This window comes from Somniosus microcephalus, chromosome 3, assembly GCF_052327205.1.
Source record: "Somniosus microcephalus isolate GS21.2 chromosome 3, FLI_Smic_1.0, whole genome shotgun sequence".
Lineage (NCBI taxonomy): Eukaryota > Metazoa > Chordata > Chondrichthyes > Squaliformes > Somniosidae > Somniosus > Somniosus microcephalus.
The window spans coordinates 347,795,107-347,821,052 of NC_140989.1; the positions used below are offsets into that span (position 1 = coordinate 347,795,107).

The 25,946-nt window shown below is 44.8% G+C and overlaps 1 protein-coding gene across 3 annotated transcripts; it reads right to left on the minus strand.

The window, feature by feature from the left end:
* Positions 1-1,935: 1,935 nt before the first annotated feature.
* Positions 1,936-25,688, minus strand: LOC147122326 (large ribosomal subunit protein uL18A). Of its 3 annotated transcripts, XR_015077731.1 has the most exons (9): positions 25,540-25,688; positions 15,550-15,619; positions 15,318-15,433; positions 15,018-15,152; positions 12,402-12,604; positions 10,272-10,449; positions 8,840-8,933; positions 7,824-7,912; positions 4,066-4,128 (listed from the first exon to the last, which is right to left on the minus strand). XR_015077731.1 is itself a non-coding variant. In XM_085983318.1 (8 exons), exons 1-8 carry the CDS (start codon positions 25,540-25,542, stop codon positions 4,029-4,031), a joined length of 894 nt encoding a protein of 297 aa, XP_085839444.1. In that variant the 5' UTR covers positions 25,543-25,688; the 3' UTR covers positions 1,936-4,028. The 3 variants fall into 3 exon arrangements, 2 of the variants coding, with proteins under 2 accessions (XP_085839444.1, XP_085839445.1); XM_085983318.1 differs by lacking the exon at positions 8,840-8,933 and having other exon boundaries at positions 1,936-4,128; XM_085983319.1 differs by lacking the exons at positions 8,840-8,933; positions 15,550-15,619 and having other exon boundaries at positions 1,936-4,128; positions 25,540-25,563.
* Positions 25,689-25,946: the final 258 nt, after the last annotated feature.

Sequence of the window (25,946 nt, forward strand, 5' to 3'; positions counted from 1 at the left end):
CACCCTTTCAGGCAGTGAGTTCCAGACCCCAACCACCCCTCCCCTCCCCTACAGCACTGTGGAAGTACCTTTACCACAAGGACTGCAGTGGTTCAAGAAGGCGGCTCACCACCACTTTCTCAAGGGCAATTAGGGATGCCAGCGACGCCCACATCCTGGAACAAATAGGAAAAAAACCTTTTTGGGTGAAAAAATTTCTCAACTCCCCTCTAATCCTACCACTTACTATTAGTCTACACACCCTGGTATTGACCTCTCTGATAAGGAAATAGGTGCTTCCTATCCACTCTGTCTAGGCTCTTCATAATTTTATACACCTCAATTAAGTCTCTCCTCAGCTTCCTGTTCCAAAGAAAACAACCCCAGCCTATCCAATCTTTCCTCATAGCTTAAATTCTCCAGTCCTGGCAACATCCTCGTAAATCTCCTCTGTACCCTCTCTAGTGCAATCACATCTTTCCTGTAATGTGGTGACCAGAACAACACACAGTACTCTAGCTCTGGCCTAACTAGTGTTTTACAGTTCTAACATAACCTCCCTGCTCTTGTATTCTATGCCACGGCTAATAAAGGAAGATTAAATGCCAGTCTTTTCTTTCTTTCTCCCCATTATCCTGCTTCTTTTGAAGTCAGTGAGTCATAGTAAGGTGGTGTTACCCCTCTGCAAACTTGCTAAAGTTCTTAATGTATGCGATTTTATCTTGGACAGTGACTAGCGGCAATCTGTTGAACCATGCGCTTTTCATAGGAGACACTGGGTAGAGAGTAACAGGGCTTTTGTTTTAATCCCACCCTTGACCTAGCGCCCCAAATTTCTGCCCTAGTTGAGGTCCTCACCCAACTGAGTATAAACTGGCTATCAAGCTTGGGCTCTTCCTGATCTGGATGATTCAGTGCCAATGAGCCATCAGTGGCTGCCACTCCTTCAGTTCTTGTGTTACAGTATAGTTTTAGGTATGTAATTGCAAATAAAATGGCTACACCACTACCCACTGTCCCAACTGCCTGGTCTAGACTGCTCCACCATCAATTGTCCCTATTGCCTGGTCTAGACTGCTCCATTGCTATTGGCTGTCAACGCTGATGTTTTAATGGTCCACCCCACTGATTTGTGTGGCTTTTTGTGATCTTCGATGCTGTGACCGCCACGATCATCATCAGCTCTGTGATCTCCACTGCTGTGCTCTTGGCTCAGTACCATAGCTTCTGTGATCTTCTGTAACTCCACCACCCTATTCTCAACCTCCTGTGGGATTAGCCCTAGTCGGTCTGTGAAGTAGGTATTGCTTCTGCAGTTGGTTGAAGCATTTTTAATTTTCCAGGGCTGGATGATTGTTAGAAGTTACTCCTTTATTGGTCTAAATTAACCAATGAGGGATCGATCTTTTTTCCAATCATCGCAGCCTGGGAAGCTCAAAAAGCTGAAGCCAACAGTTGAAGGAACTTAAATGCACAAGTACGCAAATAGAAAACAGCCAGTCTGGTGCTTTATGGGCTGGATAATGGGAGTTTGCGGGTACGATCCACAGAAGGTGAAGTAAAATCTCTGCCTATAAGAAACAGCTTGTGTTAAATAATAACCAATATGATGGGACTTTAATTTCCGGTGTGTGCGTGCCATTTATTGGAGACTCGTGCTCCAATATAGTTAAAACAGGCAAGCTTTTCTATAGAAAGCACATTATCTGGGCATGCTGTAACACACTTAATATAATTAAGCAGACTGGGTATGTAAATCCATTAAACACCATATTGCATATCTTTGTGTGTAATACTTTCATTTTTAATTAAAATTGATATCCATTTTACTCCAGTATGTGGTGTCAACAAATTCTGTGGAGTGTTGCATTTCATTGACAAGCCAGTTGAATATGAACCAGAAAAAATTTGATGATTGAACATAGCAGTGTAGAGATCTAATAAAAACATTTGATGTGGTAAGCAGAACATTTTATTTTGTTTTGGTTGTGTTCAGCTGTCTCTTCCATTATGACATTTAAACTGAAAACATTACATTTACACAGGTCCGTTAGACATCAATTTTTGCACTGAGCCCTTTTGATCACGATCAGTTTATTCGCAGGTGTTATTTCAGATTCCAGCCTTTAGGTTTCTTTTGTTACCATTAAATTATTTGTATGCCTCCAGCTTGACAGTTGTGCATTTCCTGTAAGCGTATATCTATCTATTTGTTTGCCTGTTTTCCCATTTTATTCCCAGTGTCCTCTTTCACCCTGTGCAGCTTTTATAGAGGATGGACAGAAGACGTGGGCTCTTGTAGTGCTGCTGTGTAACGAGCAGCATTGGTTGTAACTTTCAAAGCATAGCAACAAAATATTTACACAGGACTGGTGATCTGCTGTGGCATTACACACTTACTATTCCGAGGTCTAGGGGGTTGTGATTTTACATGGAATATACAGTACAGAAACAGGCCACGCTGGCATTTACCTGCTTTCCCAGTGGAAATTCAGGTAATTGGGGCGGAGATCAATCAGAGCCACTAACTTGTAAATTTCAGGATCCAGGGTGTAAGAGACCAGGATGAATTGCCTGGCTTTCTTAATTTTTAAGATTGCTCTGTATTTCTAATAATACATGACAGCTGGAAAACATGGTTGACATTCCTTTCAAGGTTGTAAAGTAGAATGGATAAAACAATGAGTGAGTTTTCAAAGGTTAGATGACAATCAGAACATTGTGGCAAGGCCAATTAAGAGGCTGTAAATATTGAGATTCTGGTCATTTCCTGCAGCATTTTTCTGTACATAAAATTTTTTTAAATCATAAGCAATCATTTGTAAACAGTGACACATTTACATTGTAAACTGCGATTTAGAGGGTATCCTATAGCATTGCTCACAAGTCAGATGAACTCTTGTGGCATTTAAAGCAGGGCGTATGTTTCTACTATGATGGTGAGATTGTGTCCTTTAAGCTTGCGCTCAAATTTTAGGTAAACAGCCGGAGATCAGAGTTTAATTGTTCCGCGAGGGAACTGTGCAGTTTGGGAAATGTTTTAAGTTTTAGGCTCCAGGTTAGATGCACTAGGCATTAAGTGACTGGCTTTTTTCTGCGTTTAAAACAAAAGCCTTTCACTTCAATAGAACACAAGTTAGATGCAGTATTAGCAGGTGCCTCATACCTTGGTTATAGTGAGTCAGACAATATGCTGTTCTACAATGGGAGTTGCACTATGTCACAGCGTTGTGCAATCTCTTATAACTATGTCTCTAATTTTGTGTCACGCTTTTGCATTTTCTTCTGGTCTCTAGGCTGACTTTAGTGTAGTATGAAGGAAGCACTGCATTGGTGAAAGTGCCATCTTTAAACCAAGGTCTTGCCTACTTGCTCGGGTGGATACGAACTATCCCATACCACTTCAAAGACGACCAGTTCTTAGTCTACCGCCCCCCTCCAACCACCACCTTCAGGCACCCCCCGGGGACAAACCCACTGAACTAACTCCAGAAAGGCAAGGTGTAAGTCCATAGAGCCAAGGCTTGGGGATCCCCAAATATGTGCAAGAGCATTCGTAGAGGTTAGACAGCTAGGAGAATCCTAGCAATTAAAGCATTCACTTGCAGGATTATCTGAAGCTGGCAGGTGCTGTATGTATTGCACCCAGGCGATCTTTCACGCCCAAGCACAATTAAAGGAAAAGCTGCCGCCTCTATTAGATGACAAAGCAGCACTGGCAGAAAGAAGCCTAGGGTCCACTATGCACGTGGATTAGTCCCATAAGCAAAGTAAACCTAGGTTTTTTTTTTGTGCTGCCTTCCATCTGCACAAGTGTCACCCGCCTGTCCTCAAGACTAAATGGGTCTCTGCCAGCTGCAACTGGGGAGGGAGGGGGAAAAGATATACCAACACAAGGTAAATAAAACTACCAACGGAATCAAAGTTTTTCCTCCTCCGTAATTAGCAATCAGTACAAACAAGCACTTTTTTTCCCTTAAAATTTATTTGGACAAAGTTTATATGAATTATCAGTTTTATTTTTTTTAACAATGGCCGAAGGCAACCTTTCAACTGTCGCCACTCTGTTCCTGTGCCCGGAGAAAGCTGGCCTTCTTTTGAGCAATACGATCCTTTCTCTGTTCCAATGACAACTTGGGGCGATTCCACCTACAAAAAAATGAGCAAAATAGTTACAATGTTTGCCACTATGAAGTTACATTTATTTAAGCAAAAAATGGACAGCCAGTGCAGTATACTGCACTTAATGAACTTTCAACCAACCAGTACTTGTAGCCTCACCACTGGGCTCAAATGTTAGTATTAAGCTATGACGTAGTACTTGGTTTTATCTTTAATTTCACTGAACGCATTAACTAGCACCTAAATGGCCAATATGCAGGTTGAGTTGGAGTATAAACTTCTGGTTTATATTTGAACTTACTGTAAAAAAGAGTCACATCCAGTTGTTAATACTCTGATTCTACCCACAGAGAGTTGGTCGCATCAGTATAAAGGTGAAGAGTAATATAACTGAAAAGTTTGGATGCTCTAAATGAACAAGCTACCAAAAATACAAATAACAAAAAGTGAAAAATCTAAAAGATAAGTATTTCAGTAAGGTTGGAATAAAAGAAGGTGGGAAGTCAATGGGTTGAATGATCTGCAAACTACTAAAGCTGGGAACGGTTACATATAATGCAATAGATATTAGCAGAACATGCAAGTATCAAAGACAGTAAAATAACAACTTGAATTTATAAGCCCCTTTTAATGTAGGGAAAAACAATCCAAGACACTTTGCAAAAGCATAATCAGACCAGAATGGGCACCAAGCCAAAGGGGAAGATATTAGGACAGGTGACTAAAAGTTTGGTCAGAAGTAGGAGGTGGAGTGGTTTACGGAGGGAATTCCAGGGCATAGGGCCTAGATGGCTGAACTCATGGCCACCAGGGAGTGCACAACAGTTCAAGGACTGTAGGAAATTAGAGATGAGGAGGAGTGAGGCCATAAAGATATTTCAGAGAGAATTTTTGGAGGTGGTAGAGGATGGAGATGCCAGTGTAGGTTATGCAAGCATTAAGCTGATGGGTCGGTGCGCGTTAGTAAACTGGCACCAACGTTTTCATTAAGCTAAAGTCTATGGAGGGTGGTAGACCAGCCAGGAGAACATTGGAATAGTCGAGTTGGGCAGGATCAAAGGCAGCGATGAAGGGTTCAGCAGCAGGGGGGAGACGGGCATCAATACAAAGGTAGAAGTAAGCGGTCTTTGTGCTGGAGAGGATAAGGGGTCAGTAAGCATCAAACTGAGACAGTGGCCGAGGAGCAGTGGAATAGGCACAGATACAGAGTTTGTTGTGAGGCTTCGGTCTTCCCCATGTTTAACTGGAGAAAATTGTGGTTCATTCAGGATTAGATGTCGGACAAGGCAGAGGCAGTGAAGAGGTAGAGCTGTGTCTCATCTGGGTACGTGTGGAACACAACATCACGTCTTTGGATGCTGTCACTGAGGGGCAGCATGTAGATGAGCAAGAGGAGGGGATGCGAAGAGTAGATACTTGGGGACGATTCGAATTAACAGTACCAGGGTGGGAAAAGAAGCAGTGGCTGCAATTGGATAGGAGCAGAATGGGTGTTTAAGTGATGGATCAATAAACAATGGGCACCCAGATAAAATGGTTCTTCCGAAAAGCAGGGAAGACGTACGTGGTGCTGGAATCAGAAGATGAGGGCAGGGGCAAGAGCCGAAGCACAGCCACTACTGTTGGAGAAATTAAGGGAAATAGGTTGACCTCTTTTTGGGTTTTTGATTTTATTTCTGACCTGCATCTGCCAGTTTATGCTCCCCTCCCAACTACAGGAAACTTTGTGCTATCCGGCACCGATGGGACCGAGCTGTTGCCGTCCCATCAAAACTGCCGGACAAATCAGCGCTAATGTTGAAACAAAAAGCTCCGTATCTGGCAACAAACCCTGTTGCTTAGCAACAGCTTCTAAACAGTCAGCTGTACCTTGCAAGCGTCTCTGTAGCTTAGCAACAGCTTCAGCGAGACCTTGCAGAGCCTGACTGGTGAAAAAAAAGCAACGAAAACAAAAAAAAACTAACAAAACAGCTCCTAATTTTTGCTAGTGGATCGAGCATTCCAGACAGTTAGCCTCCGGATAAACCAAAGTTTCCTGTACTATTTTCTTGCATGAGCATTTTCCATGCCCTTTTATTAAAGCTACTAGTGTGCTCTTTTCATTGCTTACCTCACTGAAAATCTTTGTATCATCTAACGGTTACCTGTTTTATATTAAAATAGTTGGTAGGCTATTCAAGGCATTAACTTCATGTCTGTGATTGCAGTATGTTTCTTTGCCCTATGTTTTCAATCCTACTAAAATATTTTGTGTTTCATTTCTGATGCAAGGTTACACCTAAAATGTTAACCTTTCTCCAAGATATTTCAGGACCTGCTGTGCGTTTATATATTTTTTTTTTTAAAGTAGCTTATTCCAAGCAAGCATCACATATGGTAGGAAGAAGGCTTGAGTAGCCAAAGTGGATTCATGCTACAGGAAACTTTGGTTTATCCGGAGGTTGTATGTCTGGAAACCTCGATCTACTGGCAGAAATCAGGAGCTGTTTTTAGGTTTTTTTTCTTCTCGTGGCTTTGTTTTCAACAGTCGGGCTCTGGAAAGTCTCTCTGAAGCTGTTGCTAAGCTACAGAGACGTTTCCAAGGTACGGGCCGACTGTTTACAAGCTGTTGCTAAGCAACAGTGTTTGTTGTCAGATACGGAGATGAAAACCTCTGTATGCTTCAACATTAACTTCGTATGTCCGGCAGTTTTGATAGATCGGCAACAGCTCGGTCCCGTCGGTGCCGGATATAACAACGTTTCCTGTAATAGAACCATGACCTACCCGACACAGCAGTGGCCTAATTTAATTTACTCGTTACAAGCAGTTACGGTTGTGCGGGAAAATTTGGACGCTGGAGAACAATTCAAGTTCAGCTGTGAGTAACTTCCACCCTTTAGTAACCAGCTAGGGCTTACAACAGCCACTCAACTGAAGTGCAAGAGAGCTACTGAGGCTCATTGATTTGTACGCAGCAAGAATCAACACCTTTAAGGGTGCCCAAAGTAGAAAAGGTGGAAAACTAACATGGTTTAGCCACTAGCAAATGTGCATATATTTTCACTTAAGTAAAAAAATTTGCACTCTTCCAACTACCATGACAAAGTTCCTTTAGTCTGTTCTGCAGCTAAAACAAACCTGTAACATTCTACCTAGAAGATCACACCTCATTCTGAAATTTTTTGGGAAAAAATGAGTTTATGGGATGTGGGCGTCGCTGGCAAGGCCAGCAGTTATTGCCCATCCCTAATTGCCCTCGAAGATGGGGGTGAGCCGCCGCCTTGAACCGCTGCAGTCCGTGTGCTGCTTACTATTCTGTTTCGTAGCGGTTTGTTACAACTGAGTGGCTTGCTAGGCCATTCCAGAGGGCAGTTAAGAGTCAACCACATTGCTGTGGGTCTGGAGTCACATATAGGCCAGACCGGGTAAGGACGGCAGATTTCCTTCCCTAAAGGACATTAGTGAACCAGATGGGTTTTTACGACAATCCGGTAGTTTCATGGTTCCATTACTGACACTAGCTTTTTTATTCTAGAATTTAAATTTCCCAACTGCCGTGGTGGGATTTGAACTCACGCTTCTGTATCATTAGTCCAGGCCTCTGGATTACTAGCCCAGTGACATTACCACTATGCTACCGTTCCCTTAATATGGGGTTTTACTTTCATTGAATGAAGATTAAAGGTTGCATTTTACTTTTTGTGAAGGTCATTAGTGAGCACAATATTGGTGTACAATACCTCTTTTTCTTGACTTCTTTCTTGGGCTTCTTCACATGAACAGGGTTTTCTCGGATAGCAGCATGAGCTTTCTTGAAAGAATCCTCTATCTATGAAAATAAAAAAAAGCTCTAATGCTTAAAAATAAACTTGCAGCATCATCAAACATTTCCTTTACAAGCACCCCTTCAGTTTTGACAAACATGACAGCTTCCCCATAATCAATTTTTAAAATTCACTCAGGATATGGGCATCACTAGCAAGACCAGCATTTATTGCCAAGAATGTGGTAATGTGCCTTCTTGAATCACCGCAATTGTGAAGTATATTTTCCACAGTATCCATAATATTGTCACATTAAGCTATCATTTTTTTCTTCTCGTAGAAATTTACGGCACAGAAGGAGGCCATGCGGTCCATCGTGTCTGCCTGACACAGAAAAGCTATCCAGCCTAATCCCATTTTCCAGCTCTTGGTCCTTAGCCTTGTAGGTTACGGCACTTCAAGTGCATATCCAAGTACTTTTCTCAACTCCCCTCTAATCCTTCTACCAATTACTTTAAATCTATGCTTGCTGGTATTGACCTTTCTACTAAGGGAAATAGGTCCTAGCCACTCTATCTGGGCCCCTCATAATTTTATAGACCTCAATTAAGTCTCCCCTCAGCCTATCCAATCTTTCCTCACAGCTAAAATTCTCCAGTCCTGGCAACATCCTCGTAAATCTCCTCTACCCTCTCTAGTGCATTCACATCTTTGCTGTAATGTGGCGACCAGAATTGTACGCAGTACTCTAGTTCTGGCCTAACTAGTGTTTTATACAGTTCAAGCATAACCTCCCTGCTCTTATATTTTATGCCTCGGCTAATAAAGGAAAGTATTCCGTATGCCTTCTTAACCACCTTATCGACCTGTCCTGCTACCTTCAGGGATCTGTGGACATGCACTCCAAGGTCCCTCTGTTCCTCTACACTTCTCAGTATCCTACCATTTATTGTGTATGCACTTGCCTTGTTAGCCCTCCCTAAATTCATTACCTCACACTTCGCCGGATTGAATTCCATTTGCCACTTTTCTGCCCACCTGACCAGTCCATTGAAAGCGTCCTGCAGGCTACAGCGTTCGTCCTCCCTATCAACCACACGGCCAATTTTTATATAATTTGCAAACTTCTTAATCGTACCTCCAACATTGAAGTCTAAATCATTGATTTGTCTCATTAGTTATGTTTCATTCTCTTTTCTACTAATTGGTTATTTTGTACTTAAGTTATTCAATCAGACTATACAAAAATCTTCTTCAAATACACTATCAAATTATTCAAAATACCATCAGTTACCCATCCAACCTGCAAATAGAAATATGACATTTAACAATTCAAGGGGGAAATAATTTACCTAATCCTTCCAATCGCAACTTCTCCCCTGCCCTGACCCCCCAATTCTAAGCCAGACGAACAACACAACCTCTTTTTCATCCCCTCTCAATCATGCAAGGTCCAGCCTCTCTAGTTCCACAAGCTACCATGGCCCAGACACAAAACTGTTGTTTGAGGCTGAAGCAGACCGTTTGCAACCGTAGCGTCCTATTTGACCTGGAGATGAGCACTACCTCTACCTCCGTAACATTGCCCGTCTCCACCCCTGACTCAGCTCATCTGCTACAACCCTCATCCTTGTCTTTCGTTACCTCTAGACTTGACTATTCCAATGTTCGCCCATCTTCCACCCTCCATTAACCTGAACACATCCAAATCTCTACTGCCTATATACTAACTCTCACCAAGTTCCCATCACCCCTGTGCTCGCTGATCTACTTTGGCTCCCGGTCCAATAACACCGATTTTAAAATTCTCATCCCTCCATGGCCACGACCCTCCCTATCTCTGTAACCTCCTCCAGCCCCACAACCCTCAGATCTCTGAGCTCCTCCAATTCTGGCCTCTTGCACATCTGCGATTTTAATGATTCCACCATTGGCAGCTGTGCCTTCAGTTGCCTAGGCCCTAAACTTTGGAATTCCCTCCCTAAACCCCTCCATCTCTCTTTCCTCCTTTAAGATACTCCTTAAAACCTACCTCCACCTGTCCTAATATTTATCTGTGTCAAATTTTACTATGGTAATGGATGGATTTTTTAAAATGAACAACATAACATAGAATAAATCAAGCAGGATATTCCTGTCTCCCTTAACTTAAACTTTAGTTTCACAAATTTGCATTTGTAGTAGGATTATGAACATTTAACTACCACAAAAATGTACTTATTCAACCAGCCTCCTGTAAAGAATATCAGAACACATTTGTCTTTATTTTATCATCCAACCGCTCTAAAAATATTCAGATAAGACCATGGTCTTTATGTCGCTCATGCACCCTGGACTACAAACACTGGTTTCTGAAAACAGTCCGACAGCGTCTAGTGTATGCTTACTAAATAACTAACAAACAGGAAGATTACAATTCCTTACCATGTCAGCTGTGATTCCATGTTTGATGTACTGAGAAAATTGCTTCTTGTAGGCATCTTCATCTTCATCCATCAGGTAGCGCATATACTCTGCTATGTTCAACCCAAAGATATGTTTACGATGGACTTCAGGATTGAATTCCTTGCTCTCAGAGTCATAACCAGGGAATCGTTTGGTGCTGGGAAATTAAAATGCATCAGTGTAGTTAGTATTCCACTTGTTTTTTCTGTTTTGCAGAAGTTATATGAGCTGCTGTCAGTCCAGTCTTGAAACAAAATTTACCTCAAAAAGGTAGTAATCTCTGGATTACTCCCAGTACTACGCGCTAGTGAGAGTAGCAATAGGAAGATATGGCAGGTTAATGTGTGGCTAGAGACATGGTGCAGGAAGGAAGGCTTCAGATTCCGGGGACATTGGACCAGTTCTGTGGCAGGAAGGACCTGTTCAAGATGGACGGTTGTGCCTGAACAGAACTGGGACCAATATCCTTGTGGGCAGGTTAGAACATAACTTAAGAAATAGGAGCTGGAGTAGGCCATTTGGCCCTTTGAGCGAGGGGAAACATCCTCTCAGCATCTACCCTGTCAAGCCCCCTCAGAATCTTGTATGTTTCAATATGATCACCTCTCATTCTTCTAAACTCCAATGAGTATAGGCTCAACCTTTCTTCATAAGACTACCCTTCCATCCCAGGAATCAACCTAATGAACCTTCTCTGAACTGCCTCCAATGCAAGTATATATTCCTCCTTAAATAAGGGGACCAAAACTGTACGCAGTACTCCAGGTGTGGTCTCACCAGCGCCCTATACAGTTGTAGCAAGACTTCCCTACTTTTATACTCTATCCCCCTTGCAATAAAGGCCAACATTCCATTTGCCTTCCTAATTACTTGCTGCACCTGCATATTAACTTTTTGTGTTTCATGTACAAGGACACCCAGATCCCTCTGTACCGCCGCATTCGGTAGTCTCACTCCATTTAAATAATATTTTTCTTTTCTATTCTTCCTACCAAAGTGGCTAACTTCACATGATGTAATGGTGATAACCGAGACCTGGCTCAAAAAAGGGGAGGATTGGATGCTTAATATTCCTGGGTACAAGGTATTCAGGAAAGATAGGGAAGGAAAAAAGGTGGGGTAGCAGTTTTAAGGAAAATATTACAGTGCTAGAGAGAATGTTCTTGAGGTGTCAAAGACAATCTATTTGGTTGGAGTTGAGAAACAATAAAAAGAGCTACAGGAAACTTTCTGGTATCCGGAACTGACGGGACCGAGCTGGTGCCGTTAGATCAAAACTGCCATACAAACCAGCGGCAATGTTAAAACATACAGAGCTTTTCAGCTCCGTGTGAATCAACAAACCCTGTTGCTTAGCAACAGCTTCAAAACAGTCGGCTGCAGCTGCAAGCGTCTCTAGCTGAAGCTGTTGCTTAGCTACAGACCTTGCAGAGCCTGACTGGGGAAAAAAAAGCAACAAGAAGTAAAAAAAACTTATAGAAAACGGCTCCTGAATTTTGCCAGTAGATAGAACTTTCCGGATTTTTAACCTCTGGTTAAACGAAAGTTTCCTGTATTATGCTACTTGGTGTATTGTACAGGCCACCAAATAGTGGGAGTAAGATAGAGTAGCAGATTTGGAAAGAAATTACTGAGAGGTGCAAGAACGTTAAGAGTAGTGATAATGGGAGACTTCAACTACCCCAATATTGATGAGGCAGTGATTGTGTTAAGGGGAGGAATTTCCGAAGTGCGTTCAGAATTTTCTTGATCAGTATGTTTCCTGACCAATGAGGAAGGAGGCGTTGCTGGATTTAGTCCTGGGGAATGAAGTGGGTCAAGTGGAGAATGTCACAGTTGGAGACCATTTCAGGATTGGTGATCATAGTATCTTAAGGTTTAGATTAGTTATGGAGAAGGACAAGGAGCAATCTAGAGTAAAAATACTTAACTGGAGCTGGGATAATTTCAGCGAATTGAGGAGGGATCTGGCCCAGGTAAATTGGAATCAAAGACTTGCAGGCAGAAATGTAATGGAGCAATGGGCAGGTATGTGGATAAACTAGAGAAGCTGGGGTTGTTCTCCTTGGAGCAGAGAAGGCCAAGAGGAGAGCTGAACATCGCCCATACCTGTGTGGAATAGACAGGCCACCATCGACTGCGCCTTTCAAAGCTCCAAAGACTTTGTTGCCAGTGGTGGTTCTGGCAAGCCCAGCATCCAGGTAGCAGGTGAAAGCACTAGGCTGTCCATCAATGCTTTCCACATTGTATTCATCACCGGTCACCTCCACCTGACCCTCATAGGTCTTGTCCAACCCAAATTTGTACAGCAGCTTTTAAAAAGAAACGGACAAAAAAAAATTGTTACAGGTCTTAGTTAAAAATAAACCCATAATAACTGGCATTGCTCAGAACATTGCCCGGTCCAGAATCAGGCTTTTAACATTCATAATGCAGCAAAATCCACTGTGTATATTTTGGATAACTATATTACAATGTACATGGCATACAAATTTCATGTGAATCATGCAGTCAGTGAAATGTTTTTCATCAAAATCCCTTTAGACAAGGCAAACAGTATGACTAGGGACACAGTGGGTTAGAGCACTGCCCTTCCATCATTACTGGGAGTGGGGGGGGGGGGCGGGGGGAGGGAAGAGGATGTTTGGTTCGGAGATTGGGGTTAAAGTACGTTGTTTATGCAGAGTAAAGGCAGCTTTATTGTACACCTGACCCATGCTGTAGCCAACTTGACATGGGAGTCTTGATGTCAACATTAGATACCAAAAGCAAACTATTCCTGCACAATATTCACCAAATACTTAACAAAATAACTATCTGCAGATGCCTCCTATTGGGCCAAAAAGCCAAATTAAAGAAAATCCATGTACTGTATGTGGATACGCAGTTTTGATATAAAAATATGCAACAGGATTACGATTGAAAGCTTAGCACCAGAGTGAGACATGCCCCAGGAGCCGAGTCCTGTTACTGACTGGAAAGACAGAAGCCATCAGCTTTGGCCCAAGCCACAAACGCTGCACTCTTGCAGCCAATTACATTTCTGCCCCCTTTCTCCACCACCGCCACTACTCCCACTCCAGTTATGCACAAGGCAGAACTAGACTGCTGATAGCATCGGCTTCCTGTTCCACCCGAGCCCAGCATCTGGCCCCATATACTCTCCATGACAAAGACCACCTACTTCCACCTCCTTGACGTTGTCCACCTCCACACCTACCTCAGCCCATTTGCCACTGAAAACCTCATCCACACCTTTCTCAACTCCAGACTCAACTATCGCAATGCTCTTCTGGCCAGCCTTCCATTCTCCACCCTCTCTAAACTTCAGCTCATCCAAAATTCTGCTGCCCCCATCCTATGCTGCATGAGATCCCGCTCACAAATCACCCCTGTCCTTGCTGACCGGTGTTGGTTCCCCCGCACACCCCTCTTGCCAACTACTCAAATTTAAAATATTCCTTCCTTTATGGGCTTGCCCGTCCCCATCTCTAACTTCCTGTAGCCCTACAACCCCAGAGAGGGATTAAGAATTCTTGGCCCCTCCCCCTGGGTCCAGTCGAAAGCACCCGCCTCCATCCTCCGAGAGCCTCATCCCCACCCTGGGTTTTGTAGCCCGGGTCAGAGGCCAGAACAGAGCCTGGAGGAAAGCCAGGCAGCGCTCGGGGTTCGGCCCAGAAGAGTGTAACCAATTGGCGGCAGAACCGGGCCGGACATTTGTTAAAGGTGTAAATTCCCCAGTTACCATTAAACCTGCTCCCCCCGCCCCCACCCCGTGCTGCCTGTCAGCTGGCCCAAGCGTGCTGTCTCTATTCAAGGTGAAATTCAGTGAGACTTCCGCAGAATCCATGCTGCCCCCGAGCACTGTGCCACATTAGACTATTCGGGCTGGAGCCATTGGACACGTGGCACACGAGTTGATCCGCCTATGTACAACCCCCCACAACACCACCAAACTCTACATTCCTGACTCTGGCCTTTCGTACATCTCCCCCACCCCACCCCCCAAATACCTTTGCTCCGCCATTGACAATTGTGCCTTCAGCTGTATCGGCCCCAAACACTGGAATTCCCTCCCGAAACCCCTCTGCCTCTCCTCTTCCTTTCAGGCCCTCTTGAATCAAGCTTTTGGTCACCCCTCTCAATAGCTCCTCCTTCATCCATTTGTGTCTGATTACATCTTTGTGAAGCGCCTTGGGATGTTTTTCCACGTTAAAGGTGCTACATAAACACAAATAGTTGTTGTTGACACCAATAATAGTTCAGATGTTTTGCAGGCTAAAAATGTCAATTTGGTGACTAAAAGCTCCTGTATATATTTAATTAACTCTACTGCAATAAAAAAGACTTGCATTTATACAACTCCTTTCACGACCTAAGCGCGTTACAGCCAATGAAATACTTTTGAAGTGTAGCCACTGTTGTAATGTAGAAATAGGCCAGTGCAAGGACTGCTGTAAAACTTACACCCTAACTCTCACATTTTGTAATCTGTTACTTAAGTCAAGAATAATATGCATCACCAGTAGCTTTACTACATTAAAAAGGAACACTTGGTAGTTAACGGTCATTAAGATCTAAGTATTAAAGCTTCTATATCCTTCATATACAGAATCTGAATTAAGGAAATTGTTCCAAGTGTAACTGACCATCTCAGAAATAATTTCCAACAAACCAACAGCCTTAAATCATACTAGTAAAAATCCAGGGAGCTTCGCAACTTACCCTGCGAGCAAGAAGCAGACCAGTGCAATAAGATGCAGCATAATTTGTGAGCCCAACTTTTATGCCGTACTTGGGTAATTCATGGCCATAGGCAGCGCATACAATTATATCACCCTCAATCTTCGCATATGCAATCTGTAAAATAAGAAGCCACCATCATTTTGTAGTGCATTAATGTAGAATACAGTTCGACTTGCATACTTTTTACACATTATGAAAAATCTAAACACACAATTATTTTGCTTTCTGACAATAGCCCCTTTTAACACGGAAAATAAATTATTAATGCAAATTCTTTACCTGGCATATGATGTCCCGGTTGGTGAATCGTACAATCATCCGGTACTTTGGAGTATTGTACTTGTTCTTATCTTGTACCACCAAACGTTTTCGTGCAAAGTAATCAGTCTTTCCCTCTGGAAATGGGAGAAAGAACATTTTAGGATGCTGTCCCACCACCGATTGTAGGAACTTTGCATATCAAAAGACGGTGTTGAAAGGTAGGGGCTGACAGATTCCCCAATTAACTTGCCTCTCCTCCTCCTAAACTTCACTTGGTACCGCTTGAAGTACGCCTTGCTTTTCACAACTTTAACAAATCCCTACGGTTGGAATGAGAAAGAATACAGTCAGTGTTGTGAAAACTTAACGTGTAGGGTGAACGGATCCAAAAATCACTTTTAGGACCTACCAAACTGTCACGTATATCCTAATACAAAAGCAAAATACTGCGGATGCTGGAAATCTGAAATCAAATAAGAAAATGCTGGAAATACGCAGCAGGTCAGGTAGCATTTGTGGAGAGAGAAACAGAGTTAACCTTTCAGTTCTGATGAAAGGTCATCGACCTGAAACGTTAACTCTGTTTCTCTCTCCACAAATGCTGCCTGACCTGCTGAGTATTTCCAGCATTTTCTTTTTTTTGTCACGTATCCTAGCTGTTTCAAAAACATTTTTACACCTATGCCAGTTTTCCTGGATCAGAGTTCCATGAAGAAAAGATACAAACAGTACAAATGTATACCAATGCCCAGGGCTTCACTATATGTACATGAACAAAGCCATTTGCACTCTAGCAGCAATTGGGTTAAAAGGTAATTGCTGTAGATACAGGCAGGTTAAGTCCATTTCACAGGTATCCATTCATCATCTTTTGCATTCAGCCAATTAGATTCTGCTCACTCTGCTATTGGGAAGCATGCACATAGATTTCCACAAACGTGCATGTGTGCCCACACTTAACCTTACGTAGGATATACGGCACAGTAACAGGCTATTCAGCCCAACCAGTCCATGCCGGCGTTTATGCGCCACTCGAGCCTCCTCCCGTCTTTCCTCATCTAAATCTATCAGCATAACCCTCTATTCCCTTCTCCCTCATACGCTTGTCTAACCTCCCCTTAAATGCATCTATACTATTGGCTTCAACCACTCCCTATGGTAGCGAGTTCCACATTCTCACCACTCTTTGGGTAAAGAAGTTTCTTCTGAATTCCCTACTGGATTTCTTGGTGACTTTCTTATATTGATACTCTTCCCCACAAGTGGAAACATATTTCTCTGTATCCACTCTATCAAAACCTTTCATAATTTGAGGTCATCCCTCAGCCTTTTTTCCAAGCGAAAAGAGACCCAGCCTGTTCATCCTTTCCTGATATGTATACCCTCGCACTTCTGGTATCATCCTTGTCAATCTTCTCTGCACCCTCTCCAGTGCCTCTATATCCTTTTTATAATATGGCGACCACTGCACGCAGTACTCTAGTGTGGTCTAACCAAGGTTCGATACAGGTTTAGCATAACTTCCCTACTTTTCAATTCTATCCCTCTAGAAATAAATCCTAGTCCTACTCGTTGTGAAATGCCATCTTTCCAAACAGTAAGTTAACAAAGTCACCCAAGCTCACATTTACCATATTTGAACGATGAGCAGTTTGGTCAATGGTTTGGAGATGCCAGCTAGAGGTTAGTGAAGCTAGCACAAGGTTAAAAACCCTGCATCTGTACCCAATCTCCACAGCTCAGGACAGTACAAAGAACTCTTATCCTGTACTTCAGGGGCCGGTTGTCAAAGATAGCAATAAATCAGGCCCCGAGGTGTGGTATAAGAGTTTTTAGATGGTGAGTGCGAGTCTTGATTTTCAATTTCAAAAAAGGCTAGTCTTGCTGTGAAGAACAGCAATGATCTCTCTTTGAGTAGAGACATTTCCGTGTTTATTTCCATGTTTCCAACATTAATATCCTCAGTCTCATCAGTTTTATTTCCTCAGGAACAAAACTGTAAGTGTTTTCATCAGTACTAAACAAAATTAGTCTTTGTAGAAAAAAAAGTCTGACACTTAATCAATCTTCTCCTTGCTTCAATCTGAAAACACACGATGCGAAATAAATGGAAAATGTAATTAAATTTCTTTTTTCATTGCCTACTTTCACCACTGCAAACACCAGTAGTACTCGTTACATAGATGAGCCATGGTTTACAATAAAAATGAATAATTGCAGACACAAGACTGCTTTACCTCTGTGTGGCATTATTGAACATAGTGTACTGTTAAAATGATTGGACTTATCAAGCGGAGCAGACTGTAGGAATGCAATTTCAGTCAGAATCAGTTAGTCGATGTCGTGGAGTTTTGGATGGAACAGCAACTTGCATTTATATAGCACCTTTAACATAGTAAAACGTACAAAGGCGCTTCACAGGAGCGTTATCAAACAAAATTTGACACCGACCACATAAGGAGATATTAGGGCAGATGACCAAAAGCTTGCTCAAAGAGGTAGGTTTTAAAAGTGTCTCAAACGAGGGTAGAGAGGCAGAGGGGTTTAGGGAAGGAATTCGAGTTTAGGGCCGGAATTCGAGTTTAGGGCCTTGGCAGCTGAAGGCATAGCCGCCAATGGTAGAGTGATTAAACTCAGGGATGCTCAAGAGAACAGAATTGGAGTGGAGATATGAGGGTTGTAGGGCTGGAGGTTACAGAAATAGGGAGGGGCAAGGCCTAGGAGGGATGTGAAAACAAGGATGAGAATTTTAAAATCAAGGCGTTGCTTAACCAGGAGCCAATATAGGTCATCGAGCACAGGGGTAATGGGTGAATGGGACTTGGTGCGAGTTAGGACACGGGCAGCAGAGTTTTGGATGACCTGAAGTTTCTGGAATGTAGAGCATTGGAGGCCGGCCAGGAGTGCATTGGAATAGTCAAGTCTCGAGGTAAGAGAAGCATAGATGAGGGTTTCAGCAGCAGCAGCAGATGAGCTGAGGCAGGGCGGAGTCAAGCGATGTTACGGAGGTGGAAATAGGCAGTCCTTGTAATATGCGGTCAGAAGCTCACCTATATCAAATATGACACTGTGGCGGTACCACCGGTTGTCCCTTACATTGAGATATACATAATTCCCTTTAACTTACTGTATGTATCTGTTACTATACTCAGGCTTCTCTCCTGTACTCTGCGTGATGTCACGCCGTCCATCACGTGACTCCTCAACGGCAGGAAGAACGTGATGACGTCATAGCTTGGAACCTTCTGGCAGTAGAGCTCGGAACCTGCTGGCAGTTGAGCTCGGAACCTGCTAGCAGTTGAGCTCGGAAACTTCTAGTCAGTCCTCGTGGCGTCCCCGCTGGGGAAAGACCTACACCACGGTGCTCCTACAGTCAGCCATCTTACCTGCTACCTTACCTGTTGTATTTAACCTGTTCCTGTAAATAAACAACTTATTTATAGTTCGTCGAAGTCGAACTCGATTTAGTGGCGATGCACACGAATCGCTACATTGGTGACCCAACGACGTGAGTACGGGAGCTCATCAATTCCAACACAATTGGTGAACCCGTATCCATGAACGATTTTCATGGTAGCAACGCGCGCCTGAACCTCATCTTCCCACAAGATGACCGACGCACAACCACGGAACAGCAACCGCCTAACACCGATTCCTCCAAAGGCGACCCCGTCTTTGCAAACGTATTCGCAAGGTAAGCGCAGTCTGGAGCAGTTCCCGTTTGACACAGACAAAACTCAACCGGACCCCATTTTTTTGTGAGCAATTTTCACAAAACAAGCACGCCATGGAAGCACCAGCCGTTTTGCTGTCGCTACCGCAATCCAGGGAGCCACAGTCTCCCTCGTGCTTTATAAAAGGTAGAAGCCCCGTTCGACGAGAACATCGATGCGGCGCCGACCATGCACTTGCTTACGGTCCCCGTACTCGTCTTTCCTACCGCCACACGGATCGTCCGCCTCTACGTCCAAAGCAACAGCAAGTATACATCCTTCTAAGCGCGGGGTACAGCATGTTCGGGCCCACAAAATCGGAGCGCGCCCTGCGGGGATACCATGAGGACTCACCCCCACAAAACACGAGGACGCACGAGGGCCCATCCCTCGCAAACCACGAGGACCTATCCCTCATGAAAAATGACGACTCCTTCTCCGCCGCCGACGCACCAGCCCTTCAGCCTGCTGGTCGTGTTACCTACTACACGATTCGGCGTGAACAAAAAGCGTGCTGCCCTCCCGGTTGTGTTCTCCTAAATCTACAACAGTTACAAGTGTTGCCGCCCTCCAGGCAGAGTTGACCCCTCCTGAAAGCAACAACAACCCGGACCGTTGCCGCCCTTTCTCGTTTTCCCTTTAACAAGCGCAAACCTCTACTGATGCTGCACACATCGAGGACGGGTCCAACGGGCATCCTGCGGCCGCGATCAGCCACGTGAAAGTTGCTGGCCTCACCGATCACCGCAGCAACTCTTCACCCTCTGTTGTGTTAACGTCGTAGCACTATGGCACGCACCGTTCCGCGTGTTCCAGCCTCCTGAAGGTTTCGCTCACCTGTCGGCGAGGTGAACTCGCCAGTCAAGTCCTTCTGGATCGCCCGTCGGCGTTCCTGCAGATTTCTTCAGAACAAGGACTTGTTCCAACATCAACAGAGTCATCGCCCGCGTCCGCCCGACTTGCCCGTCACTCTGACAAGGCCTGCTGTTTCGCACATCTCCATGGTCCTTCGCCTGACGGATACACTTTATTCGCCACGACGCGCGTAAGGATCCGCTCACAAGCAGCATCTTTAGACCTCGCCTACCAAGTCAAGACAGCACGACCGCCGTGACCACCAGCTCGTCAGACCATCTCATCCTTGGACTTTCGTTAAAGCGAATTCTGGGGGGGCCTATGCGGCGGTACCACCGGTTGTCCCTTACATTGAGATATACATAATTCCCTTTAACTTACCTTACTGTATGTATCTGTTACTATACTCAGGCTTCTCTCCTGTACTCTGCGTGATGACGTCACGCCGTCCATCACGTGACTCCTCAACGGCAGGAAGAACGTGATGGCGTCAGAGCTTGGAACCTTCTGGCAGTAGAGCTCAGAACCTGCTGGCAGTTGAACTCGGAAACTTCTAGTCAGTCCTCGTGGCGTCCCCGCTGGGGAAAGACCTACACCACGGTGCTCCTACAGTCAGCCATCTTACCTGCTACCTTACCTGTTGTATTTAACCTGTTCCTGTAAATAAACAACTTATTTATAGTTCGTCGAAGTCGAACTCGATTATTTAGTGGCGATGCACACGAATCGCTACAACACCAAGGTTGCGAACAGTCTGGTTCAGCCTCAGACAGTTGCCAGGGAGAGGGATGGAGTCGGTGGCTGGGGAATGAAGTTTGTGGCGGGGACTGGCTTCGGTCTTCCCAGTAGTTAGTTGAAGGAATTTCTGCTCAGCCAGTACTGAATGTCGGACAAGCAATCTGACAATTTAGAGACAGTGGAGGGGGTCGAGAGAGGTGGTGGTGAGATGGAGCTGGGTGTCGACAGCACACATGGGGAAACTGACGCTGTGTTTTCGGAAGATGTCGCCGAAGGGCAGCATGTAGATGAGAAATAGGAGGGGGCCAAGGATAGATCCTTGGGGGACACCAGAGGTAAGGTTGCAGGAGCAGGAAGAGAAGCCATTGCAGGCGATTCTCTGGCTACAATTAGATAGATAAGAATGGAACCAGGTGAGTGCAGTCCCACCCAGCTGGTGTGTTGGAGAAGAATGGAGTGGTCAACCACGTCAAAGGCTGCAGACAGGTCGAGAAGAATGAGGAGGGGTAGTTTACCACAGTCACAGTCATACAAGATGTCATTTGTGCCTTTGATAAGAGCCACTTTGGTACTGTGGCAGGGGCAGAAACCTGATTGAAGGAATTCAAACATGGAGTTCCGAGAAAGATGGGCACGGATTTGGGAGGCGACAGCACGTTCAAGGACTTTGGAGAGGAAAGGGAGGTTGGAGATGGGGTGGTAGTTTGCAAGGACAGAGGGGTCAAGGGTTTTTTTGAAAACAGAAATAATGACAGCAGATTTGAAGGAGAAGGGGACAGTACCTGAGGAGAGAGAACAGTTAACAGTCTCAGCTAACATGGGAGCCAGGAAGGGAAGTTGGGTGGTCAGCAGTTTAGTGGGAATAGAGTCAAGAGAGCATGAGGTGGGTCTCATGGACAAGATGAGTTCAGAGAGGGCATGAGGGGAGATAGGAGAGAAACTAGAGAAAGATGCAAGTTCAGGGCTAGGGCGGGGGGAACCTTAGAGGAAGTTTGGCCTGGCAGGCTAGGGAAAAGGAGGGAAACAGCAGATGCAGCTGAATGAATGTTCTCAAATCTTAGTGACATAGAAGTCCATGAATTTGGAGAGTTTTTTCCAGGGGCGGACACAGAAGGAAGTAGGGAAGTAGGGTGGGGGTGCGAAGAGGAGAAGGGCTGTGGGTGGAGAGCAATACAAGGAAGTGATCAGAGATGGTCTTATCTGTGATTGACACAACGGGAGTAGCGAGGCCACGCGAGATGGCATGGTCGAAGGGTGGCCGTGAATATGGGTTGGGGAGTTTAGATGGAGGGAGAGATTGAGATGGAGGGAGAGATTGATAGGAGAGCAGTGAACTCGAGGAGGGAGAGCATGATGAATTGAGATGGAGGTTGAAATCACTGAGGATGAGAAGTCACTCGGTGCAAAGGCTGCAGGAGGAAAGCAGTGAAGATATCTCGGTGAGAAAATGTTTCTGGTACTTGGGTGGGCAGTAGAGAATGAGGATTTTAAATGAGGCGAGAGGGGTGGAACAAGAGGAGATGCTCAGAGGAGGAAGTGCCAGAGGAGTAGGGGGACAGACCAAGGTGTGATTTGGTGATGAGAGCCACACTGCCACCAAGGCGGTCTGGGTGGGGCAAGTGGTGGAAGGTATAGCCAGGCAGGGAGGCTTCAGTTAGGGGGAAGGTGTTATAACACCTCAGCCAAGTTTCTGACAAGGCCATGATGTTGATGCAATCATCCACAATAAGCTCAAGGATGGCAAGGGCCTTGTTTACAAGTGAGCAGACATTCTGGAGGGAGATGCGGAGAGGGCAGTGACGGCTGACCCACTGCCAGGGTCAGCACTGGGAGGGGCGAATTGGATAGGAAGGAGATTGGCAAGATTAGCCCCCTGTGGGCACGCTGGGCGTTAAGGTCAGCGAGCAAGTAGGTTGGGGCAGTTGTCGTTGCTGCTCGCAAGGAGGCAGCGACGAGTGCCTCGATAGGCCCTTCGGAGGATGCCAAGAGAGGCAGAGGGAAGCTGTAGGCTTATCCAAGAGGGAGTCAAGCCTGGGACAGTGGTAGGAGAGTAGGAAGATCGAGGAGTGCTGAAGGGTTGGGGTATGAATTTGGGAGGGCAGAGTACCCGAGAGAGGAGAAATGAAAGGAGGCTTGACGACAGGAGGGGTCTAGGAGGGGTAAAGTAGTAAAAAATGGGGGAGAAAAAAGTAGAAATAGAAGTGATGGGCTCGGGTCCGGTTATGTTGGTTGACGGGAGTTTTTTTCGCTTCATGTAAATAAGATGTTTCCAACTTGATCACTTTTGGGTGTGAGGGTTCAGTTCAGATGGAAATATTGACCAGAAGCCGTTATCAAAAGTCATGCTTTGATGGTCGTAAAAGGAGGGAGAGGTGGAGAGACAGAGACATTCAGGGATGGAATTCCAGAGCTTAAAAAAAGCTTAGTGGCACTAATACGCAATTTCAACACCCTTTCAAACGCTAACATATTCTTCCTCCTCAATTTAAGATAAATGACCCCAACCTGAGTTAGCCCTAACTGAACCCAGCCTCATGAGTTAACCTAACCCAAGGTGTCTTCAGTTTAAATCTGGCATTGAGAATATTGATGCTTTTTTTCGATTTTGTGCTAGTTTGTTTCAGACTATTTACAGGAAGCTGGACTTCACTACAAGCCTCAGTTAATAGGGTCACTGATTCAAATGGCTTCATCAGTACAACAGATTTCCTCATTCGTGGCCTTGTCCGAGACAGTGTGATTCTGATACAATCCCCGCCACTTATAGCGAGTGCGTTCGTGCGACCACTTTATGCCAGGTCTGGTATAACAGGCATCATATGCTAAACCAAGTTGCTCTCACGGAGGGTATTTATCTCAGCCAATTACCCGGGAGAATCTATGAACGTGGCGTCTTCTTGAAAGTGTTCCTAAGGAGCCGCACTGCAAATAATGAGTTACGGCCCGAGCCAGGAGAGTCTGTGGCTCTGGCACTAACTCCAGGCAAACAAGTGACACGTTAAAAAAACCTTAGAGAGAAAACCCGCCAGGCTCCCAGCAACAGGAATATGCAGTGCTGACATCAATCATTGGCTTACTTTCCAATAAAACACTGGTTTCTGCCCGAAATAAACACTGCACTAAAGGTGCTATAACCAGCACGTTTGAAATCAACGCTAATGCAAATGGTTAATGGTTTTCACTTTATGGCACGGTGGCATAGTGGTTAGCACTGTTGCCTCACAGCGCCAGGGACCCGGGTTCAAATCTGGCCTCGGGCGGCTGTCTGTGTGGAGTTTGCACATTCTCCCTGTGTCTGCGTGGGTTTCCTCCCACAGTCCAAAGATGTGCAGGTTAGGTTGATTTGGCTATGATAAATTGAACCTTAGTGTTAGGGGATTAAATACGTGGGGTTACGGTGATAGGGTGGGATATGTGTCGGTGCAGGCTCGATGGGCCGAAATGGCCTCTATCTGCACTGTGGGGATTCTGTGATAAGCGACAACCCATTTTAAACGTGGTCAGTTTAAGTGGTGGGGACTGTATATCCAGTAAGTTTAAAAATAAAAAGTTGGCATCAGTAAAAGTGCCTATGAAGCTGTTGAACTGTTGTGAAAAAAAAACACAACTGGTTCCCTAATGGCCTCTAGGGAAGGAAAGCTGCCGTCCTTACCTGAACTGGTCTATCTGCGACTCCAGTCCCTAACAATTACCTAGCTTGCTATTCAGTCACAGCAAACCGCTTAGGGATGGGCAATGCCAACTTGGTCACCGATGCCCACATCCCAGAATGAACAAAACAATTGTACCAACACTGCACCACCGTTGACAAGACATCATCAATTACTGCAGATGACATTGTTTATATTCCGGAAGTGTATCTCTCAACTTTAAAACTTACATCATAAGAGCATAAGAATTAGGAGCAGGAGTAGGCCATACAGCCCCTCGTGGCTGATCTTCAACCTCAACTCCACTTTCCCGCCCGATCCTCGTATCCCTTAATTCCCCTAGAGTCCAAAAATCTATCGATCTCAGCCCTGAATATACACAACGACTCAGCATCCACAACCTTTGAGGTAGAGAATTCCAAAGATTCACAACCCTTTGAGTGGAGAAATTCCTCCTCATCTCAGTCCTAAATGGCCGACCCCTTATCCGGAGACTATGCCTCCTAGTTATAGACTTTCCAGCTGGGGAAAACAATCTCTCAGCATCACATTATTATACTAGATAAAATGTCCTCAAAATAGTCCATGTTTCAAGCCTCACCATTTAAGCAACTTAAAAGACCATCATATTGCACTAACTGCACCAAACTTAACAAAACTGCAGAACATTCTTAGGTATTGGGAAACAGACAAAGTATGTCAAACTCTCTCTTTCTCTCATATGTAGCTTATATAGCTTAAACAATGACAGGCTAACAAATTGAGCCACTGGGTAAAATCAAAATCACACAGCGGTGTCTATGAAGGTACTGAAATTGCAGTCAAACCTATCGACTTAAAGGGCTTAAAATTCGTATAAAATTGGTACCAAGCGTCAAATCAGATGAGGATTAACTTTTTGTGCAGTACAGTCCGAGAGCCGAGGCCTAAGTTCAGCCCAGGTCCACCCCAGGACAGGACTGGCATCCATTTCACACCAAGTGATTTAGCCCAGTGTGCAATTATTGCACGGGATGGGTAAAATGCAACACAAAAAAAATGCACTCATTTAGCGGGCAACATTGGGCTCGTCACCATTTCCTATATACACAGTGCACTGGGCTGAATCTGTGCTGTATCTCAGCGGCTGCCCAATGGCCACGTTGGAGACAGCGACAGCCGAGCCCGCCGACAATCTACCGTCATCCTGCGCAACACGGCACACTGCTCGGTTTCTGAAGGATCTGTGCCATCGCTGCAGCTGTTAGCTACGAGCGTCGATATTTATTTTGGGGAACCACTAACCATTTTTAGTAGATTTTACCCTCTATCACCCGGGACCTAGGCGATTTTCTCGGGCAGGCAAATTCCGCCAGAGTAGGAAAAGGCCGCTCATGGTGCGCATGTGCGTACGGTACGTAGACAGGTTTTTTTCTCTCTGTTGTTGCTGTAAAGTTCTGCCAGGAAGATCCTCGGCTTTTGCAAAGTCTGCTCGATAAAGAGCATAGCGCCCCCTGCCACACAGGAGGACGCTCATACAGCTAAACGCCAAAACAATCACACCCACTGAACTGAAGCATCTGAAAAGATTGAACCGCAAAACATTGTCCAAAAAAAACCTATCTACACCCGAAATGTTTACCCGTGACACCAAATTGGGAGGTATAGTCAATACCTGACATGAATACATTTGCAGAAGGGGCATGTAATTG